We start from the raw sequence: 21,869 nt of genomic DNA, 5'->3' as shown, positions 1-21,869 counted from the left end.
CTGGTGTGATTGTGTTGTTTTACAGCTTTCGCATGCAAAACTACACCCACGATTGCTCGAGCTAAATTGCTCCGATCACCACAGGATTTGCGTGTGATGTGATATGCAAAGCAAAATGCACTCGTGTGGTTCAGGTTGTGTTTTTAGTCTAACGGTGGAATAGCTGGAAGCAGCCACTCACCCAGGAATTTAAACCAGCGACTGAATTAAAATCCGCAGTCTGTAATCTTTACTGTGTTACTTCAAAGCTTCCGTAGTCTTGCATCTTTGGCCACAAGGATTCATGAGAAACGTCTCCCCTGCTGATTTTCTTTTTGTTAGAAGACCACCCATAAGACAGCAGAGGGAGGAGACTGGCCAAGGTCGGTGGATGTAAGCAGTTCTGGGTTGTAAATGATGGAGGAGGTTATTTGAGAATTAAATCTTGCCAGCGAGCTTCTCTCTTGCCCTTCACACAGACTCTTGAAAGTGAATGGCCAGTATTACTTGAACTACAGTCAGAAACTGGAACGCTTCCACTACTAAATATTTTGTCCCTGAGTAGATTCTGCCTGTTCCTGTGCACACACACCTCGGAGTGAAGTGTGGCTTCAGTGATGAGCAAGGGCTGCATTTTAATTAAGTCTAGAAAAGGCCTGCACTGAGGTGGCTTGCTGTGGGAAATGAGTCCTCTCCAGAGAGCTGGAAATGCTATTCAGGTGTGTGTCTGTGTGCGTTAAAGGTAGATTAGCAGAGCCATTATGCCTTTGAATGCCATTTGGTGTTTGTGTCTTGCGTTGTAACCTGAAATAGAGTTTAAGTAAACTTCACAGTAAGTCGCACAAATTCATTGACATGCCAGAGGATATTTGAGAGACTGTGTAGTTTGTCACAGGTGACTGAATCCTGACTTCCTGATGCTAAAGGTGTTCTCACAAACCGCCGCATCAGCATCTAACACTAAAAATAAGCGGATTAAAAAGTAACTGTTTTCTTGTGGTATCAAAAATGACTAGATTGTAAGAAAGATCGTGTGTAATTTATACAGTTTAAAATAATTTTTTTGTTAATCAAATGTTCTTGTAGAGAACTATTCTGAGTGCCTTTTTTCTTTTTAATGCTCCCAAAAATGTCAAGTTCCTAACCTTGGATGAGATTTCCAAGTTCTAAAAAGGACATGGCAAAATGCCTTTCTATAATAATCAAATACTGAGATGCAGCCCTACTAGAACCAACAATTGTTTTTTCTTTTCTCCTCCTCTCTTTATATTCGGATGCTAAAACTGATACCTGTGTCACTCTGATCTACTGGAGTCGATGCTTCATGGTAACCAGAAGTAAATGGGGGTTGGGAGGAAGGAAAACAGAAAATGGTGAAAAAGAGCTAATTAAAGGATTATTATTGTGTATTGCACAGACATCATGAAATTTCATAGATGCTTGTCTTCCAGTATAAAGACTGCATAAATCCCTCACCTCCCAGTGTAATAAGCTCAACTGAAACAAAATGGCAATGGTGTAATTGGGTATCTACTCAAAAATATATATATTTTTTTTGTACAAGATGGTCAGAAATAATTGTATGAAATAAGTGTGGTGATTTCTGTTAATTAGGGTAACACGGACTCATTGCCTTCTACTGTATGCAGCCTGATCGTGCTCGCTGTTATAAAGGCCCTCTCAGAACAAGAAATGGCCTGTTTACTTAAGCCTATGTGAAAAAGACCCAAGCGCTATCTAGCTACAGCGTCGGTTTTAGCTCCGTCTGGTTGTCTCTCTTCATGTGGAGCCTATTATGGACCTCTTTCATCCCTTTTATAGATTGTCATGCTTAGTGTAGCTTTTATTATGTTTTTGACTGCATGTATAATAGCCCTTAGATCTTTTATCTCCACTGGCTTGTAATCTCTTAGATTTGCTGTTAGATTTGGGATTTTTGTGACTTATAAGAAGGAAGAAAGTGACACTTGGAATTTGCTTGCTTTTGCTTGAACGTTTGTGCCAAATTGAATATGAAGCTCAAAAGTAGTTAATTGTACAGTATGCTTATAGTTCTCCTAAGTTGGGTTTGATATAGCGGTAAAATGGCTGTTGCCTTTTAGTGTTGCTGTTTTATTGAAAGGCAATTATTCCAGCTGTTTATCAGCAACAGGCCTGATTTCTTCTGTAAGTACACGGTGTAAAAGTCAGGGTCAGAGGAGTGCTCGCTGCCTGCTCTGTAGCTAATGAAAGTCACAAGTAATTAAATGTGTACAGTTTGTTTGCTCTCCTTACTGAATACAGAGTTTTAGTACAAATGCTTGTGATAATTATAAGTGATATACAGGCTGTGATTAATTGGCTTCCCGAACAATGACGAAGCTTTGACAGATATTGGTAATAGGGTGGATAATTTTCCTTTCATTTTAAATTTGAAAGTAAATGTGAAGTTGCGTTCAGAAATATAACAATAAATCATGAGCAGAGAGTTGCGTTGTGATGGGTTAAGTAACAGTGTCCTTTAGCAGTGAACATAAGAAAAGGCAGTTTAGGATATGCATCACTGCAGTGTGCAAACAATAACTGGAGACATTCAGGCATTTATGTTGATCGACTGTTGACTCAAGGTTAAATGAGTCATGTGACTGAAAAACTTGCCTATAAACCTACCTGTTTTCTCATGCAATACTGCTCATATTGTGCAAACGTCTTTAAAACGGTCAAAACTGCTTGCATCCGTTTTTGTTCGTGTTTAAGAAATAGAAAACCAAACGTTTTCATACTGCTGAAGTGTTTTTGTAATGGTCTTACACACTTGGTAGCCTGCTTAATATAAGCCCAGGGCTTTATTTAATTTTTTGTATGACAAAAGCAGCAACCATCAGTTTAGTTAATGTATGTCAGCAGCCGACTCTGCTGTCCTTGAAAGAGTTAGAACTATACGGAAGCCACAGAGATAAAATTCTGCATGTGGGAAATAAACGCATGTTTTTTGCTTGGCGCTCGCATAACTTCTCATTCATCTATGTAGAACTGCTGTTTTGTCTTACTGCACCGTTGTAATATATAAATAGTGCTACAGGAATAAAGTACAACAGTAAATTGTACTAAACTAAACTTCTTTTATTGCTCCTAATTATCCTTTAACACCACAGGAGTCAAAAGTTTGCTTATCTCTAAAATAAATCCTACGTGTTTAACTTTAAACACTCTTTGAAATATTTTGATAAGTTGGTTTCTGACTTCCTGGGGTTAAAATGTCTTTTACTGATGGACTTTGTGGTGATGGGTTTTTATAGTGACTGTTGGCTTAGGCAGCAATAATTATTACAATTGTTTTGATCGATATTGTGATCTTGAATATTAAACATTATGGGGCTGAGTATTCATACACCTATAGATGAGGCAGTTTTTGAAGTTTTCATAGGGTATTCTCTATTACTTTAAATCTAATTCAGAGGGAAGGCAAATTAATAAAGTGTTGGCCATTGTATGGGACACTGGGTCATCCTGTAGAGAGCGGATTCATAATTAGAACTTGCAAGTCCTGCAAAGAAATGCTGACCTGCTCTTAGCCTGCATCCTAAACTGTGGGAAGTCTGCACATGTGGATGTGGGCAAAAAGAAGCCCAGGCAGCACTGAACTTGCATGCCTTGGCCATACTTTCAGAGTAGCCACAGGGCAAGCAGCACCACCGTGATCCAACTGCTGCTCACTGCAGAAAGTGGACCGCGTGAGAAATCCCAAGCGATTGTCAGACCAAAGCGGCTGCAGACATATTAGTTAGTGGTCATGCTATCAGCTCACCTACTGAAAGCCTGTTTTCTTCCTTTAGATGGCTCGTGTTTACTAAGGGCTTCCTTTTAATCACGTTGGCTCAAGTTGCATAAACGGCAAGTGAGCTTGAACTTTTCGGGAAAGGTGAAAATGCGCTGCTGCAAAGAAAATGAATGTACTTCATTTAGAAAACAAGAAAACAGTGCTTATTAGCAGAAGTGCAAAAAAAGTATCCTTATTTTAATTTTCATTAGTATTAAAATGCGATCAATCAAGCCCTGCCGTCGGCTATGTAAAGTTCTTATGACTGCTTTGGCAACAATGGCAAACGTATTTTGAACCATTCCTCTTGTTTTGTCACTATCCCAGCTATGTTTGCTCTGCAACTCTCCTGCAAACACACAGTGCCCCACTGTAGCACATCAGCATAAATCATGGGAAACACAACTCTTATAAAAGCATTTTTTTTATAATAACCATAACATTCAGAGTAAGATGACAAGCTACCACATTTCTAGTATTGGTAGACCCTGCAGTAAAACGCTCAGCTCATCGGCTAGTCCTTAACGGCTTGTGGCTGTTGTTTGGTGTTGAGATCGTATTCAGTGAAACCTGGATAATAAAGCACATTTTGTACGCTCAAACGCTAAGGCCCCGATACTCACCTGAACACTTACCTGAAATGGGATTCAGGACACTTTATGTATGCATGTATGCACATACACTGAACACACACTTCATCTGTCAATGCACGCACTGCACAAACAGGTTGGTAGTATCTGGGTTAATGAGTATTTGTTTTTTGGCAACACCCAAGGATGTTTCATGTATACAGCCTACCTACGCCTATTATGGTTTCTCTTAGTAAGGCTTACAGTAAGCCAAGCAGATAAGCCCTTTGTTAGCCATATTTATTTGTATCCCTGTTAGCTGCTGCCAAGGTAACGGCTGGCATGGCTGGGTTTGGTAGAAATAACAAAACTGCAGACAGTACAGATGAACAACCCACACACAGGATAAAATGACCCAAAAGAGAGATCTGTGTGTTTATACAGTTGTGGGCCATGGTAGGGGATGCCCTCTGGTTTATCAGCTATAGTCAAAGCCATAATAGCATTGCTGAAGGCAGTGTTTCCTTCCTGGATTCTCAAATACTGCAAATGTATGTCTAGCAGTACTGAATGGTGGTTAAGTCATCCGTATCAGCTTAATTTCTGGAAATGTGGCATAACAGTATCAACTACCAGTCATTCTTTTGTTTGTTTTTAACATTCACCCACCTAGAATTTGGATCTACTTACAGTTCACTTGCACTTGGCAGTCAGCTGTGATAAAACCAGCTTCCCTGACAGCATGTCACAGCTGTTAGCAGGATATAGACAGTTGTTACAGCGAGGACTTGTATGTGGAGCTGAGTATTCAGATACTCGTACTGGTTAATCAGTTTTGAGTTTGTCTTTGAATTGTGGAAATGTAAACAGCAGTGGTCACACTGCAGTAAACCTCATTTTTATCAACTTTGAATTAAGATGAAAGTAAATGATTTTGGTTGCAACTTACTCTTTTAATTTTTGATGAATTTGCAGTGCTTTTCTTAATTCACTGCTGAGACAATGAAATGTTAAGAAATGTACTTTTGGCCGACTATAAGGGCATTCATTTGTGTTTTGTTTTTTGTTTTTAATAAAAACCAAAAGTTCTAAACCCCAACTATGTTTTCCAAGTTTTACATTGCCATTTTTACTTGGTGCATGTGTGCATTAGCATTTTGATCAAAATGCTGAGCCAAGTGTCTCTTTGCTCATCTCATTATCACATTGTCAGATTATTATCTTCTCTGTTGTCATAAAGGGAGAACGTATTGGGAAAGCAAAGCTCCTGATACTGGTTGATCTACATTCCCACCCTCAACTATGGTGTTGAGTTGTAGGTAGCTCATTATGTGGGAGTAATTTGAAGTATAGCCTCTACTGATCTGCACTGAAGGGATGCAGTGAAATCTCATATCCCGATTTTAAACATTTATCGTTCCGACAGCGATATATATCACAAACATTTTACATTCTCAGTAAATTCTGTGAATCTCAGGCAACTTGACTTGCGTGAAGTGTTTTCAGCTGGTCGTCGTGTACCTGGAGTAACGTGTTTTGACCGTTGCGTGAAACTATACACTTTTAGACACAAGTTGTAATGGCTGCCATTTTCTTTATTTGTATTTATTACATGGCGTGCTGCGGGGAAAAGCCTAAGGTTTATTTGTTTCCAGCACCTGACGGCTCTCTTTTGCTTCTCATCCGTAAACTCTCCCCGTACTCTCACGTGATTCTTGCGTAGGTGGCAGAAGAGGTTTGTCGTGTTTGAGTCTGAGGTGGGGACCGGTTTCCTGCATAATTTGCATAGTACAGTTTTCTGGTCCGTGTCAGACTTTTCATAACCAACCATGTCCATGCTAGCCCCTCGTTTAGAAATAAGGTCCTCGATTTTCTTTGACTGGTCCTTCTGTTTGTCATCATTTCAGTTTATTTTGAAAAATCTCAACAGGATCTTCAGCTTTATTTTGAAAGGTTTATGTGGAAAATAAACAAGCGGACGGCAGAGCCACATGCTGGGTTTACCGTCGCTGTTTCTAACGACAGCACGTAAAAACAGTCGCTTGTCCATCTGATATCACTCCTTATTTGCTTGGACTAGTTCCTCACACTCTGGACTCTTGACTCAGTTCTGCCATGGTTCCCCCGCTGCTCTGTACAGCCAGCAACCCTCCCAGTTTTCCATTTGATCACAGTCTGAGCTGCCACAGTTTGATATTCCATCCATGACTATAGTCTGCCGACCGCTGCGTTAATGATAACTGGTGGCTAATGTAGCCAATGGGTCATTGGTAACTATTAGCAATTACCCTGCTAACTATGTGTTGGCCAGGTTAACATTTATAAACTGTTTATTACTTCAATGTTGTTGAAATAAGAACTTTACTGATCTCTTAAAATTTCTCTTAAAGTAGTGTTCATTGTGATGAACATTGAGTGTTTTGGTTGTTGGTGAGAGGAAGGTCTGCCATGGTACAGTGTAGTGGTGCAATGGATCACGGTTGATCCGTAATCCGAACCGATCCCACTCCACGGTTCGGCACGCACGTGATTCGAAGATTCAAAAAAGAAGGAAAAAAGTGTGTGTGTATGGTGCGCGTGGTAGGTCTGTCAAGCGATAGTTATGGTCAGCGCTAGCGATCCAAGTGGAGGAGCAGAGGAGTTTGCGGTATTTAAGCAGCCCTTTGCTGCCCAGTCCGACCGGGCTAAAGCTATTACAAAAGCTACTGGGGTGTTTAGCTGCAGACGGGAGGCCGTATTTCCTTGTGCAAAACAAGGGATTTAAACTGTGATGAACGTGCTTGAGCCACGCTATGGTATCCTGTTGCGCGTCCACTTCAGTGACAAGATCGTTCCAAGCATATATGAGCAGGAAAAGTTATGGCTGAACTGTCCCAGGCATCTTTTGTTGCCCAACTACAAACGGGTGGACCTCCAGGTCAGCGGAAAGCTGCGTGACCGCTCATTATATCACAGCGGAGTGGTAGATACAAAGCCCTGTACTGCCCTATATTGCACCTTAATTTGTTTTTATATAATTGGGTGGAATGAGTCTTGAGTTGAATGTTTTTAATAGGCAAAACATACTTAAGTTGTCTGTCTTTTTTTTTTCTTTTTTGCTGATCCGAAAATTGATCCGATCCATGACTTAAAACCGTGATCCGGTCCGAACCATTAGATTTTTGATTCGTTGCACCACTAGTACCGTGTAAAATTATGTGCCACCTGGCAAAGAGAGCACTGTTTGTATCACTATTGTTGAACATTTTAGTATTAATATCTTAGGGTTTTTCTTTCTGGCAACTCTACCCAGGACACACTGGAGAGATTGTGTCTTTGTGAAAACTGCAGTCCAGTAGATGAGGTTAAATCCATACTTGAAAGCTATTTAAACCATTGATCACATTCTTTAATCAAATTGTATTTCAAATTTTGCTTGAATCTGTCGTACTTTGCGTTAGGGCAGGGCCATATTATATAGTTCACGGTAATACCGGTATAATGTTAGGCAATGATAAGAAAATGAAATATCGCGATAGAATGTGGGTAAAACGCGCATGCGCAGTGCCTTATCGCAAATTTTCAAATGTATATCGTGATAAATATTTTTGGCCATATTGCGCTGCCCTACTTTGCATACATAATGTCCGATTTGTTTGCTGAGTGTTGTCAACATTATCAGTGCTTGTGCCAGCAGGTTAACGTCCACACACCTGTGCAGAAAGTGGTTGCACATTGCTCCGGTCAAATGGCTATGCTCCAGTTTACTTGGACACAACAAAATACAGGAGAGAACTGCAGATTTCCATCGCTGTCACTGGACGATCTTATTTAGATCTTGCCATCAGAGAAGTAAGGAAGAGTGCTCCCATCTGCTGGGAGAACACTGCTAAGATTTGGCTGTGTAATATCATAGACCCAACAGTTACCTGGCCCTCTGCTTAGTAAAATTTGAATAATTACCGTATTTCCCGGACTACAGAGCGCACCTGAATATTAGCCGCACAAGCTAAAAGCAGGGGGAAATCCTGTTTTGTACATACATTAGCCGCACCTGACTAAAAGCCGCAGGTGTTTCAATGTTGACTTATCATATGTAAGAGAATATGCACAAATCGAATTGTCAGGAAAGAGATGGCTGTTTGGAGACACACCCCTTTTATTAATATTTTGAAAAACAAGTTATGGGTACATATTTGCATAACCTTTTAGGGTATGTGTACAAGTAGTGGTAATTACAAGTACAAAACATGTACTGTGCTTCATAAATGAGTAACAAATGTAGTACATAACAATAACCTACAGCACACCAGAAAAATAGATTCAGACTACCTTTTAGGCTCAGGTGCAGTGACACGGCTTTAACAAGAAGAAAAGTCAGTCATTCACCACCATCTTCCTCTTCTTCCTGCGCACTAAAACCACCAAAGTCCTCTCCTCCAGTGTCGGAAACGAACAGGCTCAGGGTGGCTTCATCATCCACTCTCAGCTCCTTTCTTTCGTTGTCACTTTCAAAACCAAAGAAATCCTCATTGTCAGTGTCAGAGTCGAACACCTTCTGAAGAGCCTCCTCTCCATCAGGCAGCAGTCCAGCCCTTCGAAATCCGTTGGTGATCGTGGATGTTTTCACACTTTCCCACGCTGTCAGAATCCAGTGGTGGAGTTGGGCATAACTTGCTTTTTGCAAGTTTATCGCCGCTCATCATCCACGCCTCCAGCTGAACGCGTAGCGCTACTTTGAAGTTTGTTTTTCGCGCTACTTCGTATGGCACTACGTTGCCTGGCGGATGGACATGTGACTAACATACCACTCTTGAACTCCGATCCTTCCGCCAGGCAACGTAGTGCCGTACAACAGCGGAACAAACAAAACAAATCCGCTCATGGACAATCCATAGAAAAGCCGCACCTGACTAAAAGCCGCAGGGTTCAAAGCTTGTGCAAAAAGTAGCGGCTTATAGCCCGACAATTACGGTACTTTAACAAGCATTTCTAGGCTGGACCTTTTGGTAAGCAGCGTCTGTAGTCCGTCACAGACGACCATAATAGACCCAATGATCCATGTGTTCTGTTGTAAAAGGATTTATTAGTCCACTTTATGTCATGAGTGCTGCTATGCCTGTACTTCATCAGCCATCCTGCTTAGCTTTTTTCCCCCAGATGTGTACATATGCAGTCCTAAGCTCTTGTACCTGGTAGAAGGAAGCTTGAGTTTCACAGTGTAGTTCAAAGACACAACAGGTAGGTGTTAGTAGTTCTGCACTGTTTGTCTGGCAGCTTTGTTAGTTTAGCAAACTGATGTTGGCACACCCAGAGTTTCGGCAGTTATGTGGCATTCAGGCCTGTGAAAGACCGCCCAGTCCTTCTGGCCCCGCCTACCTGCCTTATAGAACCATTAAATTATGTCAGACACATAGCAATCAAAATATTGATCATTTTCAATAGAGCACATCATTGTTGGGCACGGTTATGAATGGTTTGTATTTCATGAGCAGCTGTGGCACTTACACAAAGAACTAGTTTCAGTTTGCTGACGTTCTTGAGAAATCACTAGAATTAAATATCTGTAGGTAGCACTTTCTACATAACTACCTCCTTGTTCCTTTTGGTATTTATGCACACATGTAATGCTTGTGCAGCTACTTAAAAAGACAAGCTTTTTTTGCATGTTTACACAGCAACAAATTTGCTGTAGACAAGTTCCTGACAAAGTCTTGGCCTAGGAAGAAGGAAGTGAAGTTGAAGACGAATCACAATTACTTGAGTGATTGTGAACTACGAAACCTCTGTCTAGTGAGAAATGCTGCTCTTCCAGTACAACAAGTGTTTTGATTAAATGGGAACCAAAATAGGCAGAATGATTAAATTGACATGCAAGTCCTTTAGAAGGAAAAGTATGCCAGGAATTTTCTCAAAACTGGAATAGAGATCCTGAGCTTGCTGCCCCTCTCCTTTTCTGTCTCTTTCTCATTCTTTCTCTCAGCGAAGATCTTGATGTGCTTTTACAGTCCACTTGTTTTATGCAGACACATTTCAACCCTACAAACGGAGGACGGGAGACTCGGGTTCCCTTTCCCCTTACCCATTCCTTCCAGTCAGCCTCTTATTTGGAAGGCATGTGAAAAATGACGGTCACTGGAACAGTCTTTGAAGTACACATGTAGCTGTAAATGTATTAGCAGTTGGTTAGAGGAATGGCCTGGCAGGTGTCTGGTATGTGGTGCCCACAAGTCTGTCTGCATTTTTAACTAGGGCATGGTGGGTTTATTTATTTTTCCTATTTTTTTTTTTTTTTAAAGTGTAAGGAAAATTTAAGGTTGTTTCTTCTTCTTTCCTGTGGTTAATGAGATGTGACACACCAGAGGCAGAACATATGCATGCTTACATTGCTTTTTGTTTTTATTGTTAGTGGAAGCAAACAACTGGTTTCTGAGTTCTAGATGTGCAAAACTCCAGGTGCACTGCTGTCACTCACTGTGCAATGCTGCTATCTAAAACTACAGAGCCACAGTATCGGTTTGATTTGGACTGGCGCTAAAATCAGCTCTGGACTGGACACGAGCAGCATCATCATGAACTTCAGATAATTCCTTATTTATTTTGTACTCATCCTTGATGCAGCGCCTCAGTTTATCCATTGTTTGAAATGAACCATTTTAGCTATGGCAACTCGGATACTGTAGTGACACCTTAAGTCAGCCGGCTAAAGTTGGGTAAATGGTATTTTATTGTGTAAATTCTGAATCAGCTCGTGTTTCAGTTAAACTTATACTTGTAGCAATGCATTCTCAAGATGTAAAAATGATTTGGTACATTTTATTTATTGCTGTCACAACTCAAGAATCAAATCAAATCACTTTTATTGTCACATCACATGTGCAGGTACATTGGTACAGCACATGTGAGTGAAATTCTTGTGTGCGAGCTTCACAAGCAACAGAGTTGTGCAATCAAGTTAATTAAGAAAGGATTAGCAGCCTTGTCTTCGGAGTATTTTATGTGCACCTGCAAGGGCAATGCACCTGTTCACTTTAGGATCTACTGTACTCTCCCTTTAACGGTCTACCTAACTGCATTCAATCAGAACAAGTTATAGGGAAACATCTGGATATTTCAGTTGGGAAGTTATATTGGTCAATATTAGCCATTTGTCACTCTTTTAGTATTGACATTTATGACTGTAGGGCTGCAACTAAAGATTATTTCGATCGTTTCAGTAACATTTATCTGTTTCCTGTGGGCAAACCTCCTGTTTTAGGCTCAATTCTGCCCACCTGTGAATATTGCCCTGTTTTCTCGTCCCACAGCAAATTACAGTAATTACCCAGGAAGTGTATGAATTTGAAAATATCAAATGTATTTTTAACATTGCTCAATAGGACCGTCAGAATAAAAAATGTAATGTATAAAAATATTAAGTAAGTGCTAGAATTGTTTTAAATGAGAAAATAATGTGCAAATAGGAAACTAAAAATGGCTTCTGTCCATAAGTTCAACTAAAGCTGAATTTTTATTCTTATTTTTATTCTTATTTTTTATTCTTATTTTTTTTTATTCATGAATTCACGATTACAGTGAACATCCTCTGAAGTGAGGCTCGCTCTCATCTTTGAGATGATGCTCCTAGCTTCTGATAACCATGCTAAAGATGCTCACTGTCATGACTTTATCCATTTGAGAGGTGCAAGAGTCTCTTTTCAGGACAAACTCACTGATATGCCTACTAGTTAAACAGAACAAAACAGAATTGGAAACGATGTAGCATTCACTATATATTAGTCCCACCCAGATTAACTACCTAATATTAACTATTAGTTATTAATTAGCTACTTCTGTTTAATGTTTTACTGTCACATTTCAGCTAATGAAACTGAAATGGTGTTAGCTTAGCAAGCATCACCCTGAGACGTTTGACAGGTAAGCTAACATAAACATTACTGTACAGATGCAAACATTAACATTGCTGTTCAAACATTACCGTAGAAACACAAACATTACTATACTAACATAAACAAGATATCAATGCGACGCACAAACTCCCTAAAAGTGACCCATTGAGAATTGATGTCACAACAATAAAATTCTGCGTAATCATAGTCAACGTCATCGACTGTGTCGAAGAATCGTTGCAGCCCTAAATGACTCATACATGGAGATTTTTTTTTCTTTAATTATTATTATTTATTTATTTATTTTTTAGAGTAAAGATGGGATAAACGTCCCTCAGTATATGAGGGATGTTGAATAGTTTGTTCACCAGTGAGTGCTCTGTGCAGCCATGATGTAAGAAACTCTCCTAGTTTGTCCAGATTAAAGCTTGGTGTATGGTTGAAATGTTGTGGGTGTTTCAGTCTTCGGTCACGTTAAATGAAGTGTGTCATGTGCTGCCCAACTGAATTGTGTATCTGTTGCTCTGCTTTGCGCTGCCAAGTTCAACTTTGCAAGCACCGATGCACGAGTCAGCCAGTCGAATTTTGTTTTATTCATATTGCTCCAGCATGGCTGCTACCACATTATAAAAAATATCCTGGGAACAGTGTTGGTGTCTGTGCAGTTTAATCTCAAACTGAAGATGATCACTGAGTAATCTGTTTACAGTGTACAGGCATTAAGCTGGCTAATGCTAACTGTTAGTTGTGTTAAATGTAATGAATGAATGTTGTCAGTGTGATGATCGCACCAACAGTGATCCCCGACCACTGTCTAGCATTGAAGCAATATCTGTGTGAATCTTGCCTAAGAGGTATGGGGTAACAAAATATAAATTCTCAAGTAAATATGAGTACTTTTTGCTCTTGTATTTTAATGAATGGTGACCTTAACTAGACTGCCTTTTGACTCTACAGGAGGAAAAAGCCAAAACATGGCTGCACTGGTCATCAGGTTAGGTTCTTAAATTCCTTCAAGGTGAATACGGCCACTTGACAGTTACTCATTCAGTTCCTGTACAGTAACTACAGCCTCCAGCGTTTTAGTCTTTCCCAGCACTGAGCTTAAGTGGATATAGCTTCCTTTTTGATGTGCTCAGAGAAATTTTAAGGAATCATTTACTCTGCATGCACTTGGCACATCTTGTCTTTTTGACTAAATGCAAAGCTGTTAGTTAATGCAAGGTAAAGCCTTGCATTCAACTAAATAAGATGGATCAGTAGCTACTCCACCCCCCACCTCTCTCATGTTCCTTGTGAGTTAATGGTTATTTGGCTAAATGACTAATACCTTGGTTAGAGCATGTTGTTGGCAGAGTGAGATGGTTCTGCTTCAGTTAACGATCAAAAGTGAGTTACTGGGCTTTTCCACTCTGGTTTTGCTGTGTTGGGGGTTTCAAAATTGTTAAAGGTCACCAGTGCATTCATTTTTGCATACAAAACCTTTACTTTTGGACCTTATTAGAATATAGCAAGTCAAATTTTGCAGAAAGCAACAAAGGGCAACTTGCAAATACACAATCTTATAGTCTCTACACAGTTTTCCTGCTGAAGTCTACTTATCTGTTTAATAACTCAAATTCTAAGGATGCACTGCCTGTAAAAGGACAGATGTGGATCAAGTGTTTTTGTATTTTGTTTCACATTTTGTCATTTAAAAAAAACAACAACGAAGTCTTCATGAAAAAGTGGATGGGTAGGTCTTTCATAGGGCTGGGCCATATTATACCGTTCGCGGTAATACCGGTATAATGTTGGGCAACGATAAGAAAATGAAATATAGCGATAGAATATGGGTAAAACGCGCATGCGCAGTGCCTTTGTTTTCATACGCACATGGCAGAAAAAGCATGGCAGAGAATGTCAGCAAGGAATTTTCATTGTTACATTTTTATATAACTTTAATACACATAAAAAAAAACAGCTGCTTGTTTAAGTGAAAATACATTGATTTTTTTGGTTTTTTTGCACTAATAAAGTTGTGGAATTATATCGTTATCGCAAATTTTCAAATGTATATCGTGATAAATATTTTTGGTCATCGCCCTGCTTTAGTCTTTCATGTCTTTATCACGTTATCTTTGGGCATTTGGCCAGTGTTAAATTGACAGATCGGTCACAGCCTTCAGTGAAATGGGTACAACCAAATTCTTTGGCCAGTTCAGTGTAATTATAATACAAAATTAAAATATTACAGCTCTACTCTGCCATTTCTATAGTATAGACTTTCAATAATTTGAACCCCACAAATTTAAAAAAAGAAAAAAAAAAAAGAGAGAGAAACAAACAAACTTGACATTCAGCAAGCTGTGGGCTGCTTATGGCGAAATGGGGGGAAATGGATGAAGAAAAAATAAGTTAAAAACACTAGAAGTGAAGTAGTGTCTCAATGAAGTGAGGCTCGTCTGAATCCAATGTGACTTGACCTCAAATTGATGCGGTAGTTAAGTGTTACACTGTCTCTATTCACTCTGTGTAGATGGGAAAGTGCCGTCTGAGAGAAATGTATATGGACAGAATTGGTAACGAGGGTGAGCTACGTTAATCCGCTACTTAAGTCTGACATTTTGACTGTGCTTGCTGGCAGAATTCCTTTTCTTTTCTACACTGTCCTCGTGTTTTGAGCCTTGGGCTGTGTGCATTGGTGTGTTATGTTCAGTAAGGCTACTCAACATTTTGGTCATTTTGTCACTGATCTCAGTCGCGCCCGTAACGTGCTGGTGCGTATGGTGCAGTAGCCCAGACATTAGCACGTGCCCTGCTAGCTCTCCCTCATATACTCTGTGCGAGAACCTAACCCAACGTGGCTCCAGCTATAATCCAACCGCACGATTGGTTTGGCACAACGCTACTATTGTCTTTTGGTTTTTATGGTGTCTGTTAAAATATGGATGGTGTGAGTTCTATTGACTCACACCGTCTCATTTCTAATGAAGTTATTTTGCACCAATTATCTTTTTCATTTCGTTGCCAAGCCCTAGCTGTAAGATTAGAAAAAATGTTTTAAAGTTGCATGTTTGACTGGGCTCTCTGAATACACACTGAAGCCTATCAGCTGCTGTTTTCAGCCGTGTATTTAGAGGTCCAGTGTAGGAGTTGCCATGGGAACTAGCATTACCCCTCAGGAGTAGCTCCAGTGAGTGTACAGTTGCTTGTCCGTGAGAAACGCTTCGGCTGGGTTTTCCAGTTAAGCGGGAGAACAGTAGGAACTGTTGAATTAAGCTGATCATGCCTGCAAGACATGCTTTTCTCCTCTGGCTGTTTGGGAAAGGCAAATACGCTGGAACACACACACCAAATTCATAGGATAGCTGCACCTTTTCTCAGCTGTTGCTTTTAAACTTACCGTATTGCTGGTTAGAAGGAGGTAAGAAAGAAAATGTGTACAGTACTGTCCCTCACAACCCACCAACACACTTCCCTTCTGTTCAACTCTTCAGTCAATAGGAGAGTGAACTCTCCAGGGCTGTCTTAACAATTGCTATTTATGTCCCTCTCTCAAAGACTTACTCTGTCTGAAGGGGAAACTCCAATGTTGCCTGACCTGTTTTCTGCAGTGAAAGATCCTCTCTGGTTAGAAGGCAGGCAGTGCTCAGGGCACTCCTTCGCTGTACGCGCGACTGTGCTCTTCATTCAGCGAGAGCAAAACTTGTCTCTCGGCATCCTTGGAAGGCATTTCAGCTACTATGTCTTGGGAATACGAGCTGTGCTTCAAAACGCAAAGTGCTTTCCATTATCTAATCAGCAACTACAGTTATGATTCAACATTGTAGCTGTAAATATCAATGTAGGCCTTTACACACAGCCTGCCTTCAGCCACTTGTGCTGAATGGTAGTGTAATTGTTAAGTTCTACTTTGACCCCATATTGAAATATTTTAACAGCTATCAAACTTTCTATTTGATCTTGTCATTTATGGCTTTAAGTTGAATGTTTTATTAAACTAACAATATTCCGGTACTGTGAAAATAAAGGTCACCTTACAGCCTGCTCTCTTGAGTTGTAGCTTTCCTTTACAGAAATCTGTAAATTAACTATAATGACGTAAGCTCAGAAATGTACAATATATCTTATAGCTGAAGCCCTTTGGAATAGGAGGATAAAGACGGACCATGCAGTGTCGCGATTTGTGCACATCGTAACTGTAACAACATCTGGTTAAGCAGACTTGTGGACAAACCTGTAATATTAAAATTCTATAAGCTAAAGACTTGGTTAACACATGCTATCAGTTGCAGCTTTAGTTGAGATAAAGCAAAAATGAGACTGAAAGGTAGAGACCTGATAGAGCGTGTGCAGCTAAAACTGCAGTGACTCAGACTTGAGTGCTGGGAGAAGTGAGATGGAGAGATGAGCGGTGGAGATCTCCATCAGGGTTGTAGAGGAAGAAAATAGATGGTGGAATGGGGGTGGAAGAGACGATTGCGCTGGAGAAAGCGCTGCATGGTAATACTGGAGGGTTAGTTTCGGTTAGGCTGCTAACTGCCTTGTCTTTTTAAATCGTACTCTTTGGGTTATGTCCGCAGCATACAAACCCTGATGTTTTCAGTCTGACTCCAAGCCCAGAGTGGTAGTTTGCTCACAGAATATGTCCATATAAAGATACAGAACCTGCTGTGGACTGTCTTGTGGGGAAGTTAAAGTGTGTGTGTGAGTGAGTGAGAGAGGGGGATCTGTGGGGTTATGTGTAGTTCCTTCTCTGCATGTGCAAGCAGGTTTTCTTGTCTGTGACTTGGTCTTTTTGTGTGTTTATGCACATGTGCATATGCATGATGAGTGATACAAAATTGGAGAAGTGAACTCGCTGTACCCAGCTCTTTGTTGAGCTGAGGTGAGCCATGCAGCCCTCGTGTGGTCAGTCGGGCCTTTTTGGGAACCACTGCCAAAACAACCATTGCACTGCATTGTTACATTGCACATTTCTGGACTGGAGGGAAGAAGACAATAGCTTGACCATAATTAACCCCAGAAACTTCTATGTAGTTTAAGCTTTGTTTTTTAGAGCTGGAGAGTTATTTACAGTGAGTTATATAATGCTCAAATATCTCACCAGAAATGCATACACCCTGAACTGGTGAAGCAGAGAAGGGCTTGACATTGAGGTCTGGATTATTGCCTGTGGACACGATGGTGCACATTTCTTCTTGACCTCATGCATCAATGCTAAGATGTAGGTGGACAGACGAGGCCAGCCTGTTGCAGAGACAGACCAATTTATTGCCACAGAAACGAGTTATATTAAAAAAGGCTACTTTTAAACTAGTTTCTGGAATGCTTGGTTGACCTGTTGAAAACTGATTTGTACCCACAAGTCTTTTATTTTACTTCTTGCTTAGTTTGCTCTCGGCAAAAATACATTTTCAGGCTACATTACTATAAAATGGCAAGTGCAGAAGTGTTACATGGATGGGTTACAAATCATGTGTTATGGTTGATATTTGTATTTATTTGAATGGTTGCTTCCTCTAGATTTCAATTTGTGTAAATTAACGACTATCTCATTTGAATCTGTCTTTTCTTTTTTTCTTCTTTTGTTAAATGTTTGCAAGAAAATAATAATGCTGCTGTAACTTTTGTTCCTAGAGCACACACGGCACACTGAAAGATACCTTTTACACCAGTTTGTCCATTCATAACAGTTGCTTTCAGCAGTTTGCTTACTGCTCCCATCTATTTTCCAGGTACTGGAGAAAGTGGAAAGAGCACTTTCATCAAGCAGATGAGAATAATCCATGGCTCAGGCTATACAGATGAAGACAAGAAGGGCTTCACCAAACTGGTCTACCAGAACATCTTCACCTCGATGCAGGCCATGATCCGTGCAACTGAGAACCTTAAGATCCCCTTCAAGTATGAACAGAACAAGGTGTGTATTATTAGGAGGCAGAAATGTATTGTTATAGCATTTGGATGGCATCGGTGCATCAAGTACTTGTACTGGCTAATTTGCTGGGAACATGTGTGGGAAGATCTTAGTGTACATCAAATATTGTGTATAACAGTTAATGTACCCATTAGTTTGTGAACACCTTTTGACGTTAAAGCCTCTGTTAGCTTTATTCTTTATTTATATATATTTTTTGAAATGGCATTTTATAGTATGTCATACCATGTCATCAATAATGTTAGCTAGCTTCATTAGCAAGCTGCATCCATAAACTGTGTGGCTGCATCACGCAGATACCTGCTAAGAAGTAATGACTAAGAAAATACTAGGTTTTCACTCAGGAAAACTGCAGCAGAGACTTCTTGGGTGGGGTTTTACCACACAGCAAGCCATATTATTTGGAAATGGACTGGTATTTTATATAGCACTTTTGTAGTCTTACTGACCAGTCAAAGGGCTTTTACACTGCAAGCCACAGTTAGTCATACATTCCATCTCATATCCACGGCCAATTTAGAATAAACACTAAACCCAACATGCTCCGTCTAAGCTGCGCGCGTGCGCAATTGCGCACTGCTGGGACGGTCTCTGCGCACAAAGTCTGTGTTGCGCACAAATAAATCTAACCTGAATTTAAATTAAAATAAATACATTAACAATTCTGTTTTGTAGTGTTAGTCAGTAAGTGGCTGGCTGCTCCAGTATGGGATTATAACGATGCCACCTTATCCCATAGTCCAGCCAATAATGCGATTCACATATACGGCTGATGTGGAGTGAAGCCACGTTAATGACAACGTGTACAACCACTGGAGATGTGAACAGGACAGACGGAACAATTGATGGAAAAAGTGTGGACCAGTTTTTAAATGTGTTGATAGGCCACGTAAAACCAGTTATAATTAAAAAAATATATGCAATGTTTTGGGTTTTTTTTCCTGATTACTATAGTTGTTCATATTTACTGCGGGAAGAAACTGTAAAAACTGTGTTTTCTAAGGAAAGTGCTGGAAAGCGCTCTCCACCTGTGAGTAAAAACAACATTTTAATAAACCATGTAACTTGGATGGATTCGATGCTGGCGTGACCACAGTGCACACGTCTGCTGTTGCTCACAGTGGTCTAAGGGACCGCTCAGGGAGTTTGTGTGTTCGCTCCGACACTTAAAAAATTACAGGGAACATTGCCAAGATGTCTTTGGACTGTGGGAAGAAGCCAGGGCATGCAGAGGAAAGCCATACAGGCGCAGTAAGAACATGCAAATGCCACACAGAAGGCCAGCGAGACCATTTAAATCGGGAACCTTTTTGCTGTAAAGCAACATTGCTAACAATCCAAGAGCTAATTCCATCCTGCATTTATTTGGCAAATAATGGCGTTGAAATTGCTCCAGAACACACAAACGCCACGAAGTGGCGAGGGCCAGTTAAGTGTCTCAGATCAGCCTAGTGGACGGATCAGCTACAGTTATCTGTGTCTGCTTAATAGGCCATGCTGTAAGCCTTTATAAAAACCCAGATGGGTTTAAAAAATTCAACCTCTGTATAGTGATGAGAGGAGGAATGGGCTGAAACCAAAACGCTTTTTGTACCAGGCTCTAAACATGCTAATGTCATTCTTAAAGTTGAGCATTTTACCATGGAAGCCTGTAGGGATGGACCTACTTATGGTGCCAGTCTTAGGTGGCCATTTAACGAACTTCAGGTTTTGGTGTTGTGTTGGCTTAAGAGTTTTCCAGCGGTGGAAAATAAATCCACAGTATTCTCCTGTCTGTTAACTCCACATGTGTTTAGGTACTTCAAATCATGAACTTTAATATGAAATAATTATTAGAAATGCTGTGAAGCATTGCTTAAACGTCTTTTTGTATGTTTTTGTTTTGTTCTTCCAGAACAATGCCCTGGTGGTGCGTGACGTGGACGTAGAGAAGGTTGCATCGTTCGAGCAGCCGTACATTAGCGCGATAAAGATGCTGTGGGCTGACCCTGGCATCCAGGAAGCGTATGATCGCAGGAGAGAGTACCAGCTCTCTGACTCGACCAAGTAGTACGTCTGACATTTCATAATTTACTGAATGACTATTTGCCTTATGTTTAAGCAGTGTGTAAGAATGCATGTTAGAATTTATATTTTTGTTTTCTAAAAATGACACAAAAGTATTGGGGGGGCAGACAGACGACATCCATTCGGTTGAAGCAAGAGAACAGAATTCAGCAGATGGCATGAGGAGCTCTTGGCAGGTTTATAAATGACGGTAGTAATATATATAGAGCCAATTCCAACCTGCATTAATCTATTTGAGCCAAATGTGGCTCCTTTGAACAGTTGAAGATTGGGATGAAACTGAAGCTTTGCATGATGCATTTATAGTGTAAGTGTTTTGTTAAGAAACAAACTTGTCATCCCCTTTCAGGGTTTCCATATTTTATGTTTCGGACTCATCTTAATATGGATTCTATTCATTTTTACACATGAATCAACACAAATGGGCAAAACAAAAGGTTTCTTTTACACTTAATAAAACCGAAATGTCAATTTGCATGAATACTTGGAGCATTTGCTATGGCAGGGGTCTACCTGTGGCTACTTCATTTCATTGGATAATTGTAAAATGCAAACTCCTAATTATAAATAGCCTCAAGTTTTAAAGAACTGTGTAGACCTGTAAGAAATGATTGTCAGAGTACAGTTCTGGACAATGAAAATCAAGAAAATTGTAAATGTCAAAGAGCAAAGTAACCTTTGGAAACCAGTCACTTAGTTGGGCCACTCGCTCAAACTGAGGAGTCTGGGACAAAGAACTATCTTTACTAGCTTCTTTGTACATGTACAACCATCACTTTAGTGTTTTACCACGCAGGCCTTTATGGTACAACGGCCAGATCAAAGCTACTCATCTTTAGAAAGATGCTGGACTGTAGGAACTGAAACCTGTGGACACAAATGGGGTCATAAGGACGTGGGTTCAGACCTGAAGCTAAATGCTTAAAAGGATGAAAACATCTTCTAAATGCGCGCTAAGCTTGGACAATCTAAGTGAGAGATCTGTACTGGAACAAAGGGGAAATGTGTATATATATATTTTTTAATTAAATGGCAAGGTTAAATTTACTGCATTTATATCGTGTTACATTCATGTGCACATCTACCCAGCACTTTAAGTGCTTTGGTGCGTGAATGTGCATAACAACGTATGCATTGGTCCCAGGTGGAGCTCAGCATGCTGGATGCTTCGCTCTGCACCTCAGAAAAACAAGAACAAAAGAATTATTGAATCCATTTTAAAATGAGTTGAGCAACTTGACAATGAAAGCACTGTTCATGTGCATGTTATCTTTTACTTGACAGTTGTGTCTCTGTGCATACATGTGCATCTGTTATGTTCCCTCCCCCTTCGCAGCTACCTTAACTATTTAGAACGAATATCAACACCAGGGTATGTACCCACTCAGCAAGATGTGCTGCGGGTCCGAGTGCCCACCACCGGCATCATTGAGTACCCATTTAACCTGGAGAATATTATATTCAGGTACTGGTGTCTAGTGCTCCTGCTGGTGTTACTGGTTGGCTAGCAGCAGAAAAGTTGGTCAGCCAGTTGGAAACCGTCGATGCCGCTATCTCAATCTACACTGTGTTGCACAGCAAGGCTCAGCACATTCCTGATGGTACACTCTCAAAGACTAGTCTTGAGTTTAAGCCTTAAGCTACAAGACTTTACACACATTTGT

The 21,869-nt window shown here is 40.3% G+C and overlaps 1 protein-coding gene across 2 annotated transcripts in view; it reads left to right on the top strand.

The window, feature by feature from the left end:
* LOC146680023 (guanine nucleotide-binding protein G(q) subunit alpha-like) overlaps positions 1-21,869 on the top strand; it is a 34,803-nt gene that overhangs the window by 1,453 nt on the left and 11,481 nt on the right. The window contains exons 2-4 of one of the 2 annotated variants that reach the window (XM_085449203.1): positions 17,936-18,120; positions 20,033-20,187; positions 21,542-21,670. In XM_085449203.1, the coding sequence (XP_085305329.1) occupies positions 17,936-18,120; positions 20,033-20,187; positions 21,542-21,670 (469 nt within the window). The remainder of the gene's footprint in view (positions 1-17,935; positions 18,121-20,032; positions 20,188-21,541; positions 21,671-21,869) is intronic. The other variant, XM_085449202.1, reaches the window with a different exon arrangement.

Source organism: Copadichromis virginalis, linkage group LG23 (assembly GCF_057382275.1).
Source record: "Copadichromis virginalis isolate Kocher_CV1m ecotype Utaka linkage group LG23, C_Virginalis_male_GT1.1, whole genome shotgun sequence".
In the NCBI taxonomy this organism is placed as follows: Eukaryota; Metazoa; Chordata; class Actinopteri; order Cichliformes; family Cichlidae; genus Copadichromis; species Copadichromis virginalis.
The sequence above is the reverse complement of the archived record's forward strand: the minus strand, read 5'-3'. Positions and strand labels throughout refer to the sequence as shown.